The sequence below is a fragment of the Phoxinus phoxinus genome (assembly GCF_949152265.1).
Source record: "Phoxinus phoxinus genome assembly, chromosome: 15".
NCBI classification, from domain to species: domain Eukaryota; kingdom Metazoa; phylum Chordata; class Actinopteri; order Cypriniformes; family Leuciscidae; genus Phoxinus; species Phoxinus phoxinus.
Window position 1 is genome coordinate 18,737,852 of NC_136890.1, and position 19,386 is coordinate 18,757,237.

Genomic DNA, 19,386 nt, shown 5'->3' on the forward strand with positions numbered 1-19,386 from the left:
ACATTTGCAGAAATTGTGTGTTCCACATGTTTGTGCACTTGACATCTGGCCATTAAGTTAGATGTTATTTCTAATCTAGCTTTGGAAAAAGTCAAAGATGTGACTCAGCATGAGGTATCTTCACCAGATCAGGAGGGGAAGGAATTGCCTAACATCTGCTGCTCTGCTGGGGCGCTCTGTAATGTAAAGACTCTCTTTTGCTGGCTCTGGCTTGTGGGCCCATGTTGCGTTCGACTGATGAAAAGCAAATAAACTGAAGCTGTTTATTTGAAAACAACACCATTTTTTCAGATGAGTCACACGGACCTTGTTCAGTCGCTGTGCCCTTCTCAATGCAAGATTGGCTGCCCACGTGTTTTGATTGCGAGAAGTGCCTTAATGAAATGACTCACTAATGAAATGTAATGTTAAAGCACTGCTTTCACTCAAGGATCAGCGCTTTGTTGAATTGATGCATGCTTTATTGAATTTGTTTTCAGATCAAGGGTCTATTTCATAGTGTGGTTTCCCATGTGAGATCACATGCTAAAATCTGATTTATTAAGCTTTTAAGAAGGATCAATTCTATATGAGTAAAGAGCAAATTAGCATTAAATATGAGGGCCGCTAATATAAAGTGCTTGTTGTACATTATCACTGCTCGATTTAAAAGAGCCGGTTTGTAATCATACCGATATCACAGTTTTTCACGCATGGATTATCCATGTTTATCAGTGATTATGTTTGCTTGCTCGTTTTTCTCACTGTAATCTTGTAAATGCTGCTTTTAATTTTCAGCTTTTCACCAGTTTCACAAAGCTTGCTTACTCCCCCCTCCCCGTCTGTCCGGCAAAGAACATTTCTGTTGATTAGGGATGCACTGATATTCAAATTCTGGCCGATGCCCATAAGCGAATATTCGATACGATTTTGTCTAAATAAGACTACAATTAAAAGGTTTGGGGTCAGTAGGATTTTTGGTTTTTGAAAGAATTTACAAGGATGCATTCAATTTATGAATAGAAAAGTAAAAAAAACAGCATTTATTTGAAATATAAATCTTTTGTAACATTATAAGTGTCTTTACTGTCACTTTTTAAAGAATCCTGAAAACCTGTATCATGAATTCCACAAAAATATTAAGCAGCACAATCTGTTTTGAACAAAATTATGATTTTAACAAATGATTCTTGTGCACCAAATCAGCAACGATTTCTGAATGATTATGTGATCATGGTCACCTTTGATATCTCAGGAATATATTTTAAATATATTTTAAAAATAGTAAACAGTTATTTTAAGTTGTAATCATATTTTTGTTGATATTATTATTTCAAATATTTAAAAAGATATTATTGTTTTGAAAGATTACCGTATTTTCTAGAAAATTAGTCACATCTGACTTGCCACACCCGGTTAAAAATGCATTAAGAGGAAAAAACACAACTGATAAGTCACATCAGTATATAATCCACATTTTATTATAACATTCAGAAATAATGTAAAATGTTTTTTTTTTTACAAACATTATAGAAACTATATACATGCATTTTAGTTCCCCTTACTCCACAACAAATTTACATTTACATTTAACGGTATTCAGAACAGAAAAGGAATGACAAATATTAAGTAGGTATTAAACAAATAAATTATAGAGACATTAATTCTAATAAACATTTTTTATAAATGACAAGCCTAGACACACACATTTATTTAAAGCAAAACTGCAACTACCAGCATTTGGGATGTGCGCTATACAAATAAACTTGGGCTTGCATACCTTTCTCATTCAGCAGCACAAATCTAAATGTGATGTGCATTATATAAGTTGCTTTGAAATATTAGTTACAGCATGTGTTAGATGATGAAAACAACTTTAAATGTTTCAAAATACGTTACTTTCAGTGAGTGTTAGATGATTACAAAGGTAATGTAAATGTAACAAGGGAAATGAGCATGCAAAACAAATATCCAATATGGATACGATCATTAAAAAAAACTCTAATATTGGGCGTTAACCAATATATTGTGCATCCCTACCTAATTTTCATACCTTTCTTTTAAATAATTTCCCACTTTTTCCCCCCTAAACAGGTCGCCTGAAGAAAGAGCATGCTCTTTCCCGCATCTCTGATGAGAGTTTGGATAAAATTCCAGAGGAGGAAGAGGAAGCCCCCGTTTTTAAAGAGCTCCCAGGTGCGAAAAACAGCAGTGATGCTGTGCTGCCCTTGACAGAGGAGTCCACAGGGGAGCTGAACAGCCTGGCTAATGGAGGCACTGTTCTGCCCAACGGCAGAGTGTATGGTACGTGAATGGATGTGGTTATCTTGTTTTCAATGGGTTCCATCTGAAAAAAATGTCTTGCCCTGACCTGATATGTTTGTTTATTTCGTTTGTTTCATGTCAGGTCGTACCAACTCCATGACCAACGGCTGCCTCAAGTCACCCGTGTCCAATGGGGGATTCAGCTTTGACGGACACATGCGCAGCGACGGCCAGGTCTATCACACTGTTCACAAGGACTCTGGTCTTTACAAAGACCTCCTACACAAGATCCACCTGGGCCGCCTGGAGGACGAGCGCAGCGGCTCGCGTACTGACAACAACTACCGTCACCTTCGCCGCAACAACAGCTACACGTGCTACACAGCGGCCATCTGCGGCATGCCTATGCAACCCCTGATACGGTCAGAGTCCAGCGCCCCTCCTCCAGAGGACAGCGAGAAGCTAGTGGGCGACAGCGTCTTCTATTCCAAGAAGCGATTGCGGTATGACAGCTACTCCAGCTACTGTAACGCGGTCGCGGAGGCCGAGATTGAAGCAGAGGAAGGTGATGTGGATGTGAAGTTGGCAGCCGATAAAAGGGAGCCCCTTGCCCCTGCTGAAGGTGTGCTGGAGGACTGCATTGATGAGGAAAAGGAGGAGAAGGACAATGCTCAAGTCTACCTGCTCTTCCACTTCCTGCAAATCCTCACCGCCTGTTTCGGATCGTTTGCGCACGGGGGGAATGATGTCAGGTATGCCACTTGATGTAGTTTTTGGTTTCAAAACCAAGATTTTTTTTTCCCTACGACAGGTGTTTCTTATGTTTCAGTATGCTTTTGAGAAACTTTAGTGATTTTTCTTTTTAGTATGCTTTGTGATTAGCGAGTTCAGAATAAGGTCTACTGTATTTGCATAGTTTTTTCACATTCCACAGCATTAGTGTGTCCTGAGAACAAGCCCTCAGTTGAGTCCCACTGGTTCACGGCTCTACAGATGATTTGGCACACACCCAGACTGTTAAGACGTGAGACGTGGCAATGTGTTCAGGCTAACTTCAGCTGCTTAATCACTTAAACGGTTAACATCTCATATATAGAGAGTACCGGTCAAAAGTTTGGAAACATTACTCATTTTAATGTTTTTGAAAGAAGTCTCTTATGCTCATCAAGCCTGCATTTATTTTGATAAAAAAATACAGGAAAAACTGTAATATTGTGAAAGTATTACATTTCTTCAAAAAGAAATGACTGACTCCAAACTTTTGAACGGTAGTGTATATTGTTACAAAAGATTTCTATTTTAAATAAATGCTGTTCTTTTTTAAAACTTTTTATTCATCAAAGAATCCTGAAAAAAGTATCACAGGTTATAAAAAAAAAATTAAAGGGATAGTTCACTTTAAAATGAAAATTCTGTCATCATTTACTCACCCTCAAGTTGTTTCAAACCTGTATTAATTTATTTCTTCTGCTGAACACAAAGAAAGATATTTTGAAGAATGTCAGTAACCAAACAGTAGTCTGTACCCATTGACTTCCATAGTATTTTTTTTTCCTACTATGGAAGTCAATGGGTACAGACTACTGTTTGGTTACTGACATTCTTCAAAATATCTTTCTTTGTGTTCAGCAGAAGAAATAAATTAATACAGGTTTGAAACAACTTGAGGGTGAGTATATGATGACAGAATTTTCATTTTAAAGTGAACTATCCCTTTAAGCAGCACAACTGTTTCCAAATTTTATAATAAATCAGCATATTAAAAGTATTTCTGAAGGATCATGTGACACTGAAGACTGGAATAATGGCTGATGAAAATGCAGCTTTGCATCACAGAAATAAACTATATTTTAGTGTATTCAAATAGAAAACTATTATTTCACATTGTATATTACACAATATTATTATTTTTCTGTATTTTTGATCAAATAAATGCTTACTTGATGAGCATAAGAGACTTCTTTCAGAAACATAAAAAATAGTAATGTTTCTAAACTTTTGACCTGTACTGTGTGTGTGTGTGTGTGTGTGTTTGTGTGTGTACAGTATATATACATGCATTCATATACTTTTGAATTATTACTAGTTTTGGGGGGCAAATTAATTTATAAAAAAAATTACCACCTCTGCTAGCACAAAATATTATGATGCTGTAGAGGACATTGAAATTATAGACACATTAAATCAATCCACTGACAGCAATGACAATAATAATGTTACAAAAATCTTACCAACCCAAACTTGAACTGTAGGTACTTGTTAAAAAAAGTAATAATGAGAAGCAGAGTTAAGCAATGTTGATTTATAGACCACATGGCTTGATCTCCATACAGTTTGTATCCTCATTGTAGAAATGTTCCCCTGTGAACATGTTTGTTTTGTCTTTTCTGCAGTAATGCAATTGGTCCTTTGGTGGCCCTGTGGCTGATATACGACCAGGGTGGGGTGATGCAGGAAGCGGCCACACCGATCTGGCTGCTGTTCTATGGCGGCTTGGGAATCTGTGCTGGATTGTGGGTTTGGGGTCGACGTGTCATTCAAACAATGGGCAAAGACCTCACTCCCATCACCCCCTCCAGGTGAGATCAGCTTTTTGGCAGAGAGCATGACATTTGTGCATGATGATTGGTGTGTGGGCTTCTGTTGCATGCAGATGTGATGGTTAGCTGTGTAAGAAGTCTTCCTAAAGGGATAGTTCACCCAAAGATTAAAATTACCCCATGATTTACTCACCCTCAAGCTATCCTAGGTGTATATGAGTTTCTTCTTTCTGACGAATACAATTGGAGTTATATTAAAAAAGATCCTGGCTCTTCCAAGCTTTATAATGACAGTCAGGGCCGGGGGTAGACAATCCAGAGCTCTGGGCAAAATAGGAATATGCCGCCCCCTACGTTCAAATTTTTCAGAGAAAAAATACCAATTTTCTAATACACATACTGTTGACTTTAGACTGTTGTAATGAATTACTACAGTTGACTCACCATTTAAAAGACAGAATTGGTGCTCAATCGAAATCTGGGCCAAATTCAAACGATCTTGTGACATGTTAACATGCACACCTTTTGTTTCAATCTGACTTAATTTATTCCGATTGAGTCCAAACGTAATGTTTACATGAACACTAAATGAAGTGCTCGGGTTGATGTGCGTTTATATGTCACCAGCAAATCGGAATTGATTTTGCACACACTGCACAAATATACAGAGTTTCCCGTTGTTTGCGCATAATAACTATTCTCCTACATTGGTTCTTTATTCTTTTTAAACAGCAGACTTAATGTCCGTCTCTGGTCATAATTTGGAGACAATGAGCATATTAACTGTTTTGCCGTGCTGCTTATATTTATGTGCAGTAAAAATGCCCCTCCCTTCGGTTTGATTGAGCCGTCAATCCGATTACTATTACTAATGGATTATTTGGTTGCGTGTAAACGTAGCCGCAGATAGTTCTTCACAAGTTTGAGACACTCGTGCGCGTCATGGTGCGGCGTTGTCTGGTGCCCTGTGCAATTGCCCCGCTGGCCCTGATGACTGAATCCAACCATCCAACCATCATTAAAGTAATCCATACGGCTCCGGGGGGATAATAAAGACCTTCTGAAGCGAAGCAATGTGTTTGTGTAAGAAAAATATCCATATTTAAAACTTAAAAAAATAAAAAACTAGCTACCGACAGACAAGAGTAACACTTGACGCGATGTGCTCCTCTGCGCTTCCGCGTTTGTCAATACGTCAGGTCAGTGGTTACTCTTTCGCTTTAAATCGACCTACGGCCGTCTGTCAGAAACTAGTCATTTTAGTTTTTAAAGTTTTAAATATGGATATTTTTCTTACACAAACGCATCGCTTCACTTCAGAAGGCCTTTTATAACCCCCAGGAGCCATGTGGATTACTTTAATGATGGAAGGATGTGCTTTTTTGGGCTTCAAAATCTCATCCTCCATTCACTGCCATAGCTGGGAAGAGCCAGGATATTTGTTAATATAACTCAGATTTGGTTAGTCTGAAAGAAGAAAGTCATATACACCTATAGGATGGCTTGATGGTGAGTAAATCATGTGGTAATTTTCACTTTTGGGTGATCTATCCCTTTACGCCATTTTGTAATTTCACCCAGGATCTCACTGGGTTTATATTAAGTATTCTTCTAACAAGCAGCAATTAGACAGGACAGAAAATTTGTACAGTATACAGCAGGCTTAATGTAAATGTCCTCCTATGTTAAACCAATGCCAAAAACACACCATTTTCCCCCATGTTTTATTTATTTCTGACAACACAAAAGCTGTCCATCTTTTCCTGTAGCAAGTGGAAAATAGCAGAAGGGGAGGACCAGTTTTGGTGTAAAAATCTGACAGAACTGAAACCTTCCTCTTTTCCTAAAGCATGAAGGGTGTAATTGTAGACTACAGAAACGGAGCATGTGCTTTGGCAGCAGGGTCACAACAGTTTATCTGATATTGAAATCTTGCTAGATTAGTTCAGTATATCGGCTTTTCTCCTCTCTCGTTTGGGTACTTGCCCTCAATCCCTCTTTGTGTTGCCACCACAAATCCGGTTAAATATCACCGCAGAATGACCGTAATTTAAATTTTAAACACACTTTAGAATAAAGGCAGTTAAAGAGAGCGGTCACTGTTTTACACCCTTCACTCAGAACCGCCTTGCTTTATTTAGCAAGACACTTGTGTACACGGCCTCGGCGACCTTGCGTTCTCATAGTAACAAGACAAACTGTCAAAAACAAATGAGCTCAGGTTCATAATAAAAACAAAACATTTTACCCTATTAAAAATCTCATCATTGTACTGAGAAAATGAGCTGCAGATCATTTTTATAAGGATGCTTGTTAAGAAATTGTGATTACTATACACTGATACACTGAAATGTAACTTGCTCAAAACTTAAAATTTCTGGACACATTCTGCCAAAAACCGAAAACAAAGATGACTATTTTAAATGAGGCTTTGAAACTAGGCAAATTATTTTAATAATATTTTTCTGTTGACTACTACTTACCAATAACTTCTAAGCTCCAAAATAGTATACTACATTTTTAAAGTATTATATTTAGAAATTATTTTAATTATTGTTCTCCACGAGAATCTCGCTACCGTGAATGGTGAACATTACTTTTTTTACTGTCAATACTGTATGTCCATCATCACTTAATTTTTAATTTTTTAGATCAGGGTTATTGTAGTTAACTAAAACTGAAACTCTAAATATTTTTAAACTTGTTACTTGAAATAAAAGAAACTTTATAAACTGAAAGCTATTTTATTTTAGCTACCGGTAGTTGCAAAGGAAATATTTCTCATTTTCATTTAGCTTAACTTGATATACCAAAAAATAAAAACTCAATGGACATATAAAAAAAACTAATAAACTAAAACGTTAACTAAAATGAAAAAAGAAAATATAAAATAAAAACTAATAAAAAATAGAACCTATAACAGTGATGCTAAAATAACACTGCCTTAGATGCAATTAAACCTGATACATTTGGGTTTTTTTCTATATCAACTAATTTGTTATTAAATGTTCTGCCTTTTTCTCTAATATTTTAAGTGACAGGAATTCTAGTGAAAAAAAATCCTATTTATTTACATTGAAAAACTACTTGAATAATGAAACATGGTTGCTAATTATGTAGCATTAATATAGTATTTTAATTAAAAAAAAGATAATTTAAAAAAGTAGACAAACAAAATTCATGAAACTTAATTGGGATTGTGTCATTTTTAGAATTAAAGTCGTCTTATTATTTGTAAATTATACGGTATTGAAATGCTCGCAAATAAGCAGTTTCTGGAAATATGTGTTTGTGCCTGTAGTTGTTTCACACTGAAGGGTCACTCTATAATCCTGCATGACAATCCAGTCTATACTGAGTGAGTGTGGATCAGGTGGCCATGTTCCCTCGCATAGCTCACAAAAATAACAATCAGCATGACCTCAGCATCTGTCAGGTTGCTCCTTGGCTTTGATGTTTGTTGACAGGAAGAAGGTTTTTTTTGTTTAAGTGTCCCCTATTATGCTATTAAAAAGGTTCGTAATGTTGTTTTGGAGGTCTCCTTCAATAGGTTTACATGCATCCAAGGATACAAACACTTTCATTTTCTCATAATATACATTGCAGCACCACCTCTTTTCTCAGTGTCTGAAACGGTTCAATAAAGGATTCTCTAAGCCTCTTCTTTTCGTGAACCCACTCTGCTCTGATTGGTCAGATGGCCCAGTCTACCATCTGCCATTGGTCTACCGTTTACAGCACGTGTCAGAAACGAAATGCCCTATCTGAATTTCAGCATTTGTATACACAGTGTGATAAGGACAGTAATAATAGTGTTGGTATTACCGTATCAATTTGAGTGCGAGTTCTTGTGCTTTGGAAGCGCATGCAAAGTGGATTTGCTTTTTTCAAACAGCATCTTCTTGACCTATTGATAACATGAACCAAGCTCTTTCAGACCTCAGCTACAACTACACTGAAAAAAAATCCTTGAAATTTACGGTAAAAAACGGCAGCTTAAAATAAATGCTAGCAACCTTTTAGGTTTTACTGGAGATGAACTTACGGGTGAAAAAAGACATCAACAGGACTTAAATGTACAGTAAAAGAAACATAATCTGTATTTGCCTGTACTTTATTGTAAAAAATACAGTAGCAACCTTTTAGGTTTTACTGGATTTAACTTAAAAGTAAGCTAAAAAAAACAGCAGCTGTGGTCGCAAGTACTTTACTGTAAAAATATGGTAGCAACATTTTAGGTTTTATGGGACTTAAATTTACGGTAAAAATCTTAAATCCAAAATCTGTACACTAACAGTATTTTACAGTAAAATTACATATTATTTCCCTGTTAAATCTATTACAGTTGTGTTTGAGGGCAGATCAGAGTAGATCATGGTTCGTGGGTAGACATTGAAGTCCATAGGCTGGCATTATGCAAATTTGTTACAAACCTAAATAGATTTGTGCAGGATTTAAGACTGTAATTACTGATAACGCGTTTCATGCAGTTCAGAATCGGTTCTTTCTTTTGGGAGACAATGACTCCATTTATTTGCTCGCTGAAACTTTGCAGACCTTTTACATTCGCAAACAGCAATAGTACACACTGCATGACAGGTAATATCCGAAAGCGCATAATAGGGGCACTTTACCCAGGGGATAATGTAAGGAGATAGTGCACTTCATGCAATATGCATTATCTCAAAACTTTCTGTTTAGATGGGTTTGCATGATTTTGTGGATGGTTTGTCTGCTTGTTTGTGCACAGTGCATACTTCACTTGTTCCTGCTGTATGTGTATCACTTGTTCCTGCTGTCTGTGTGTGTTTTAAGAGGCCACAGGAGAGTTTATCAGCACAATTTCAGCACAACCGTAATCAGCACAAGGCTGCCGCTGTTTCCACCTGCATGCTTGCACACACGCTTACTCTCCCTCACGCACACATTTCATAGGCAAATACTCACACAAAACTTGTCAACCCTGTTTTCTTGTCACTACACCACCTTCATCTCCTCCTGGACTTCTTGCATGCCTGTTCAAATGTTTCTGCTCCTCTAGACCTGCGTGCTGTACGTGTGTACCAGCCTTTCTCAGTGGCATGCATTGTCATAACTGGTTTAACTGCAGGTGTAACTGTATAAAGTTGTGTTCTGTTGCCCTCCCCCCGCAGTGGATTCACTATTGAGCTGGCCTCTGCGCTCACTGTTGTTTTGGCGTCCAATATCGGACTTCCAATCAGTACGACACACTGCAAGGTAAAGATCGGGTCAGACCCCAGCTGGCCCCCTCAGGTTATTGTGTGCACGCCACCGGAGAGAGGAGGGAACTGTCTGTTTGTACAGGGAACAAGAGCTGCCGAAAACAGCTTTCAGCATATGATGCTGTTGTGAATCACAAATAATGATGAACAGCAACACTTGACACCCTATCCACAAATAGCGTGCTGTCCAGCTACAATAAACACACTAATCACTTGTACTTAGAAAATGAACTATTCGATAACATAAAACGAACATGGTATGAGTTTCAAAATTAATCCTGTATATATTAACCTTTTAAATCATACAATGATACAGTTTTACAATTATAATTCATTTTAGAAAATTCTTATTTAGCTTTAATAACCACAAGCATAAATAATTCAGAAAATTTAAATTAGACTTTTATTGTTGATTTGCATTCCTCCATTGTACCCTGTTATTAAAGTTAAGGTACTGTAAGAAAAATTTGTTTCAATACTTTTCTTTTATTAATGGGAAATGTAAGTTGATCAATAATCAGTGTTGTTATTTAACTCAAACTATTAAAAATAGCCTATGTTAACTGAAATCTTTAATACTTAAACTTAATATTAGAAATGTTGTCTCGGGAACTAACTGAAATAAGAGTTTAAGTTGAAATACTAAATTGACTAAAACGAAATAAAAATGTATTAACCAAATATTTTAAATAAAAAATATAAAACAAAAGCATAAAATAACATAAACTAAAAATGAAAAGCTGAAAATATAAATACTATAATAGTATATAAATAATACTGAAATAACTTGGTCAATAACTACAAACAAATATTGTCTTATTCTTATTGAAATTATTCGTTTAAATTATGAAATGTATTTTTTTTTTATAAATCACATAAATATGCATTGTTAGACATAATTTAGACAAAATTACCTATGTTTTAGTAACATGTTGAAAAATTCTCCAAAACGTATATAACAAATATAAAATAAAGCTTCTCATATAATATGTTGTTTTACCACCTGAAGTGGATGAGCAACATTTTCTGAAGGTTAAGCACTGCTTTTTACTGACATTTGTTGCATTATTTTTAGTCACGATTACTCTGGCAGGTATCCTAGGTTCTCTGATGTGAGTCATCCAGTTACTGATGTCATTGGCTTGGTCACTGTTTCTGATGGTTATAAATCAACTTTAGTGTCACTGATGTCAATCCTGGGACAACGAACCCTCTCATCAAGGCTCTCTCAAACCCTTTAGAAATGAAGACGAGTGCTCCCTCTTCTCTCACGCGTGGCCTTGGTGCATACAGAATGAAATAACTCTGTCTTCTCTTCACAGATTTGTGTTTATTGGTTTATCGTGTTAAGGATTGTGCTTCACCACATCCTCTCTTTGTCCCCTGCTCATCTGTCTCATGGCATGTCGCTGTGTATTTGTCCACGTATGCTCGGGGCCACTGGTGTCTTGCTCCATGCTATGCCTGTCTCTTACATTTTATCTGTTGTTTGTCTTTGTCTTGTCATTTGTCACAGTGGATTTTGCATTGAAGTAATGAGCGCTCTAACCGTGCTTGTTGCCTCAAATATGGGCGTTCCTATAAGCTCCACCCACTGCAAGGTATTGGTATAGTAGTGAAGCTTTGGTAGTGCTCAACTCCACCCCATAGCTTCACTAGCATAATCACCGAACAGCCAATCAGTGCTCACCTCTGCAAAACATGTCACTCCATGATTGCAGCTTTGATTCACTTAATTGATTCATTCTTTTTTCCATCTACTAAGTTGTTTTAAAGAAAAGGTAGTAAGTCTGTATGCTTTTTAAAGTTACTGTGTAGTGCATACATTGTAGTTGAGACACTAAACGTGTTAACCACACCATGTCACTTGCAGTGATGCCATTTAAAAGTAGTTGATTTTTCCTCATTACCATAGGTCAACAGCCTGAACTGTTCACATTCAGCTTGACAGTCCAGCAACCTCGCCTATAGTCAAAAATCAAAACTTTTGTTGCTACAAATCCCTGGAGTGGACATGAGCTATGTATTCTCTATTCTCTTGCGTGTGCTTTTTGTAGGCGCTCTGGGATGCTTTGTAATTCAAGGGCTTTAAGCATGTTTGGCTTCATTCTACTCCATGACCTCTATTCAGATTCATAAACATCTTTTACATTCTTTTCTAGTGCTTTAAAAACTGGATTGAGGCTAATTTGGATTAGGGCTGTCAATTTAACATGTTAACAGTTTGGATTAGGGCTGTCAATTTAACATGTTAACTCTTTCCCCGCCAGTGTTTTCTTTTATTTTTGTTAAAACCATAGAAAAATGTGAGTGTTCTTTAGGCTGATGATTTTTGTTCTTGGAAATCTGCTGCGACCAAAAGTTTGACTTAATGTTTTTACCTTACTGGAATCGAAACTGGGAATCGATAAGCAGGATCAGAATCAGAATCGCTTAAATTCAACCCGATACCCAACATATATCCAACAGTTTAAATGCAGAATTTATGGAAATTATATAAACAACATTTGGTCTCAAACTATCTAGCCCCTACTGACTTACTATTTTACTATAATTGTACTATTATTTATAAACTATTGTAGTATTTATTATATTATTTGTGTTAATAATATTTTGAATTAGTTTTTATTTTTTCAATTTTCATTTTAGATTGTTTTAGTAATTTTTTTTTACTTTAGAAATGTTTAAGTTTAAGCTTTTCGTCTAATATTTATATTTGATTTAAACTTTATTTCAATATTGAAAATGAGTTTGCATAGTTTTAGTTTTAAGTCAACAATAACACTGCTATTGACTAGCAGCTCCATTTAGTTTTATCAACCCTGTTACCCATTATGGGGTTAAGCCCTTTTTTTAAATGTAATTTTCTAAATGTTTTATTTCTAATAAAGTTTATTCTAATCATTTTTTTTTCTTTTTTTAATCGATTGACAGCCCTAGTTTGGGTATTCGAATCGGCAGGCCAGGCCGTTCACATTGAGTTGTGTGCAGTAAAGCCACCTATATTGCATCATTTTGAAACCGGAACAAACACACGTCAGCTGTGGAGGAGTCTCATCTTCATCAGGTGTATATTGATTAAAGCCTCAAAAAAATGAGTTGCTTGTTTGCTAAACAAATGATACCACCAAATTCACAGAAAGGTCATGATGCTTGTCTTGAATTCATGGATTAGTTGCATGGCCCACAGGTTACATCTCACATGAAGTTTGCGTAGTTCAAGGGGTTTAAATGTTGAAGAAAGTCATGGGAGAACTAAAGGCCTGAAGTCTTTTATTCTCTGTTGTTGACTTTGGGTTGACTTTTACTCCAGATTTAGTCCCCCCTGTGACGGAGGCTTCGGTTACACTGACCATATAAGAACAGCCTGATCGCTCTTGTATCTAGCACAACACCTGTCACCAGAACCCCTGAGTCACACAGCATGTATGGAAATGTTACTCCTCCCGCTGCCCTGTGGTAGGCAGGACATGACATGACTTTATCTTTCAAGCATTCAAGAGAACGTGACTAATGCAGCGCAGGATAATGGCTTTGTTAAAAGCACTGGACTCTAGGTCTTAATTGTAATTTACTGAGGATTGACCCAGATTTTATAAAGGAAAAGAAAGCTTAGTTTCAAACCTTGTGGGACTTTGTGTCCTCTAACTAACCACTGCCCCCCAGTACTTTGCACAATGAATAATCAAATCCATGTATTTTGTTATGTCAGTGCGTTCAGGAGACATTTAAGCACATGACCCTATGAAATCAAAATTGGTGTTTTCTGGCTTTTTTTTTCATGCATTGGCTAGTCAGAGCTTTCGCCAACATTTTTGTTTGGTAAAATGCTCTCTATAATATATAATTGTGCGATATATATCAAATATTCCCTATATTTTCGTGGTGGCGATATAAAATGTGGTCCATATAGTATTAATTTTAGCTTTCTTTCTGAACATTGTTTGCTAAAGACATGCCTGTTTTCCATTACAGATTTGTGCAGAACTTTTGCGATAATTCCTAAATGTCGATTAAAGATTGCTAAATGACGGCGTTTCCATTAACCGATGTTATCCGACTAAAATGTTATTTTTTCCTCTCACGATAAGTCATTCCAAACATCATGGCAACATATGTTGTTAGGTGTACATACATAAAACCCAATTAAAATATAATTGAACAAACCAAATTTATATATGAATAAAACAAAATGTAACCTAATTTAAATCTGTTCATCATATAAAGCAATCACGTGCCTTTAGTGACTTGGATTAAATTGCTGGATTACTTTTATGCTGTATTTGTATACGTGCGTGGTTGAAGTGACAAACATGCTGAGAGAGAATTAAAACATCTGCATTTGTGTTTCGAAGATGAACGAAAGTCTTACCGATTTGGAATGACATGAGAGTGAGTAAATGATGACAGAATTTTCTGTTTTGGCCGAACTATGCCTTTAAACATAATTTCTGTATAGTAAATATTGTTATATATATCTTGATATATTTCAGTCTGTTAACAACAAGATGTCTCAATTTCTAAGCTATGCTACCCCCAGCGCTTTTGACCCAAAAATGTTTTATCAAATGCATCAATCTAACATCCTGATTCAACAGGACATACAACTACGATTGTGATTTCATGGGGTCTTCAAAAAGCCTTGAGGAATAACAAAATACATTCCATAGATATTGTATCCCTAGTTCGCCATCTGAAAGATGAAATCCATGTGTTATTGCTTTCATGTGATGTTTGTGTATCGTGCTACTGCTGATTTAGCCTCTGCTGTGGGTGCAGGTGGGCTCAGTGGTGGCGGTGGGCTGGATCCGCTCGAAGAAGGCCGTGGACTGGCGTCTCTTCCGGAACATCTTCCTGGCCTGGTTTGTCACTGTCCCTGTAGCAGGCCTCTTCAGCGCCGCTGTCATGGCCCTGTTCGTCTACGGCATACTGCCTTACGTCTGAGACGGGAACTGGAGAAGAGAGAAGGAGGTATAGGAGGGTAATGATGGAAAAAAATGAAACAGAGACAGAAAAAAATATATATATCATGATATAAGGGGACAACCAGAGGGTAGGGAGAGTCTTCAAATGCTGCCTGGAAAAGCGTCCAGAATCCTTTGACTTAAATATCCTTAATCCTGTCAAGAGTATTTATTTCCGTTTCATTTTTCTATTGTTTTGTTGAGATGTTACCATAAACCGCAAGGTCTTTGACTCAGTTATATGAAATGGTACATTTTCAAAGTTCCAAAAAATAGGTCCTACATGTTCAAAAGGAGTAGACAGAACTGGACAGGCGACCGTTACAATTGCCAATCTCATAAAGTATCAGTACATGAAGAATGGGACTTTTATGGCACAATTCACAGTATATTGGCACAAAATATAGTTAACTATTCCTGGGCCTCTAAATGTAATGTTCTGAAATATGCCATGTGTGGTGTGTTCTAACCGCACCTTTATTGCCATCAAACTTCTGCGTAAATGACACTGAGAAGCGTCCTGCTGTTCAAAACCTACGTTAGCTGCATTGCTAAAATCATACCTCAGTCAACCCTCTATGCCACATAAAAGACAAGTGACAAAACTGTGCGATCTCATAATACATGACATATTATAAGATTAATCCTTTTTCTAGTGGATAATGTGCAAGAATTCCCTGTTCTTTTATTGTTGTATTTATTTTTCGATATGTTACCATTCAAACCTTTAAAAAAAAAAAAAAAAAAAAGGTGTGAAGACAAAATCATGTTTTGAACTATGTATACTACTATAATTTCTACTGTGTATATATTCAGCTTTGGATTTTAGATTTTTAGTTATGTCTTATTTCGAGGTCTTATATTGTTACATATAAGGAGACTTTAGACCAGGTTTGGTAGTTGCATGAAACGTATGCTCTTCCAAGCATATGAAAATGATCAAATATTAAACATTTACTTTCCTATGACAAGACGCTACATTCATAATCCTGTCAGGGTATATCAAGAATAACTTCAAATAAACGATTTACCAGTTTTTCTCCAATCGACTAACCTAGAAGATTCCCATGTCAGTGAAATATTAGGAATTCTCCATCATTTTAAAGATATTAAAACATAATAATGAGGGGATAAAGGAGCATATCTGAGGCATGAAATGTTTTTTTAAAACCATACATATCAATAGGTGATTTGAACTCATTTGATTTTATTCCCTTTTTGGAAAATAGCCAAAGATTCTGATGGTCAAGTTTAACTGCCAAACTCTTTGACAGTGTTTGTAATTACAACAATCTAAATGATGTCCTAACTAAAGAGATCAGTTTGTCTCTGTATTGCGGAAAGTATATAAAGGATGCTAGTAGTTCAGTCTAGCCCTAGTATAAAATGCCCTAGTATAAAATGTTCTTCGAGCCCAATGGATGATGCCAATATAAAAGCCTGTATGTGCCGAAACAGCCAAAATCCCCTAACGGGCACGTGGGTGAACCCATAAAACCAGCACAAACACACAAACGTAGATTTAACCAGTTCACATAGATGGTTGTTTGGAGAGGCAGTATTAGATGCTGGGTCTGGCTATCGGTGAATCTCATATCAGCATCCAGCTACTTGACTCAGCCTCACTGATAAAGCCTTCAGTACTGATATCACATTGAGCTTTATCAGAAGAGAAACTTATTTAACATTAGGTCAAGATGTGGTTCAGACACAAAATGTGTCATATAATGAAAGGTCAATATGTAACAACCTATTTGTGGCCCTGTCACCACAAGAAACCAAAAAGTCTCATGATTTCCGTCCAAAAAAATGACCATGCTACATCAGCTGAACTGAGCTTAGATGTTTGTCAGACACCATTGTAATCTGCCTCGGGATAGTCACCTGATTTGGAAACTGTACAAACGTGTGGCTTTGAACCAATGCAAAGTGTTGCTGTTTCTTTTTGTGTGTGTGTGTGTGTGTGTGTGTGTATTAATTTTGTTTTTATTTTTCATCAAGAACAAATCTATGCTTAAATGGCCATTTGCCTTGTAATGTTGTGCTTTACTGTTTGTTGGATACAGTAACTTCAGTACTGTGGTGTTTACATTGTAATCATATTGTAGAATAACTCATTGCAGTTGCCTAAATATGCCAATCAACTAACTATTAATCACAAATTAAATATGAAATAACCAGGCATAGTGCAAAGGTGTTTCATGTCATTTTGTGTTTTAGCAGTGTGATCCATCATGATCCTGTGTTACACACACTGCTACATGTAGTACACAACTTTACATGGTGGATAAGATAAAAGAAAAAAAGAAATGAATAGATATATAAATTTCATTAAACTATATTTTTCTACATATATAAGTTTTACCTAGGTGGCGACTTCTTACATGGAGAGTAAACTGGGCTCCTGAGCAGAGATTATGTGGAAGTACCAGTAACTATTATAAGAAAATTCAGTGCTGAATACCACTGAACATTTTCTTAAAGATGATTTTATCGCAAAAGAGTAAGACGGGGGTTAGTAATGTGGATTGGTTCCATATATCCATTGTTTTTTCTTGCCCAGGGACATCTCTCTCCCTTGCGTGAGAGAGAAAGAGGTTGTGAGTTGTTAAAATTCAACAGTTTTTCATGATTATTTTTTGAGAAGTAAGGTTGAATACCTTTGTAATTTTGTTTCCCTGAAATGCAATATTGAGCTGCCAGACGGTGGTCAATCGGACCTTCACCAGCAGTGGCGTTACCAACCTTCAGAGTCGGACAGGGGCACAGCGAAATGTTTTACTAACCTGCAAACTGGCGATATAATCAGCCTTTCTGCTACCACTTGGTTTGTTTTATAGCGGCACACCAGCGAAATCATTCACATGCGCAGTAAAAATAAAAAGCCAGAAACTCTTTACGCTAGTACACGAATGCAGACGCTCTTGTGTTGCCTTATGGCGGTGATTTAGTTGCTTTCAAGTGTATCTAACATTAAACCAAATGTTATTTCATTAGGTAATTTGCTATAAAATTGACTTTAACTAAATTTCTCAATTAAATTCACTTCCAACTGTTGCTCTATCGAGAAAGTAGTTTATCTGAAAGCAATTTACGCTAATTCCCACTATAGTACGAAACCCATGAAGCGATATGGTGATGGAAAAAATATATTTCAATGCTTTTGCGTTTCCCTAAGAAACTTTGCGCTCGCTTGCAAAGAACTCAAAGAGAACGAATGCAAAGTTCCTTAGACATTTCACAAGAGAACATTTCACAAGAGAACGCAAAAAAATGGACATAATTGTTCCTCCCATCTCCGATTTTTTTTCCCTTCACCATGTCCCTTTAGGGGCTCCGTACTATAGCACCCCTTGCGCAACACGGGAAATGTGATGCGCACTTAAGTTGCGTTGAACTTCGTAATTGTCTGCGTTCAGGTATTTGTGTAACTGAACATCGGGCTGCAGTAGTTTGGCCACAGAGTTAGTTCTGAGTTACAAAGAATGTCATTTTAACCACTACTATGCTAGATCAAAAAACGTCAGTGCCATTTTGTGCTTTTTTTAATGGACATTTTATCATTGGACATATCCAAAGAAATCACAAGGTAGGAGTTGCGCAAACAAAATCATCCATATCCTCAACCGGTGTGATGCCAAATGGTTTCATAACCGTCCTTGGCAGCCTATAGGGACATTCTCCCGTAGTGTACTAATATCATTTAAGTTTCCGTGTTCTTATCTGCAATTGAAAATAGAATGTAGCCCAATCCTCTGCTGGCCTGCTGATTGCCTGCTGTGTCGTCTCTATTTCCATGATGAAGTGAATGCTATGCTGTTAACTGTCTGGTACCATCTGAAGACAGGGCTTTAGATTTAACAAACCCCCTTCTCTGCATATGTACTGTATTGCTGTATTCTTTCTTTTTGGAACTTTTTTTGTGAAAGTTGTCTGCATTTTAACTAATTAAATTATGGGAATTAAAATTACAAAGAATAACAATCTTCCGATCTCCTGTTTTCATTTGTTGATTGATGTTTTAAAGTTGAAGTGTGTGATTAAAATGTTTTATCTCAACCCAGCTTAATATGGATGAACACACTGCCCAGCCAAAAAAAAAAAAAAGTTGCTGTTTGGATTAAAATTGGCAAATGCTTAAGTGTCTATGATTGGATCATTATTGTAGTGATTATTATGTTTCTAGCATGTTATATGTGTGGCAATAGTTCTTCTAAACCTAACTGATGAAGTGTGTAGCTTTTCCTTTTTTAAACAACCATGTAGGAAGACACATCATGGCCATATTCCAGGATGACAATGTCAAGATTCATCAGGCTCAAACTGAAAGAATGGTTGGGAGGGAGCATGAAGAATCATTTTCACACATGAATAGGTCCAAACACTAAATTCATT

The 19,386-nt window shown here is 36.6% G+C and overlaps 1 protein-coding gene across 3 annotated transcripts in view; it reads left to right on the forward strand.

Annotated features, from left to right (window-relative positions):
- Positions 1-18,977, forward strand: part of slc20a2 (solute carrier family 20 member 2) — a 40,714-nt gene extending 21,737 nt beyond the window's left edge. For 2 of the 3 annotated variants that reach the window (XM_079636885.1, XM_079636886.1), the window contains exons 7-11: positions 2,074-2,283; positions 2,387-2,996; positions 4,638-4,823; positions 9,938-10,022; positions 14,807-18,977. In XM_079636885.1, the coding sequence (XP_079493011.1) occupies positions 2,074-2,283; positions 2,387-2,996; positions 4,638-4,823; positions 9,938-10,022; positions 14,807-14,971 (1,256 nt within the window). In that variant the 3' untranslated portion in view covers positions 14,972-18,977. The remainder of the gene's footprint in view (positions 1-2,073; positions 2,284-2,386; positions 2,997-4,637; positions 4,824-9,937; positions 10,023-14,806) is intronic. The other variant, XM_079636887.1, reaches the window with a different exon arrangement.
- The last annotated feature ends 409 nt before the right edge of the window (positions 18,978-19,386 follow it).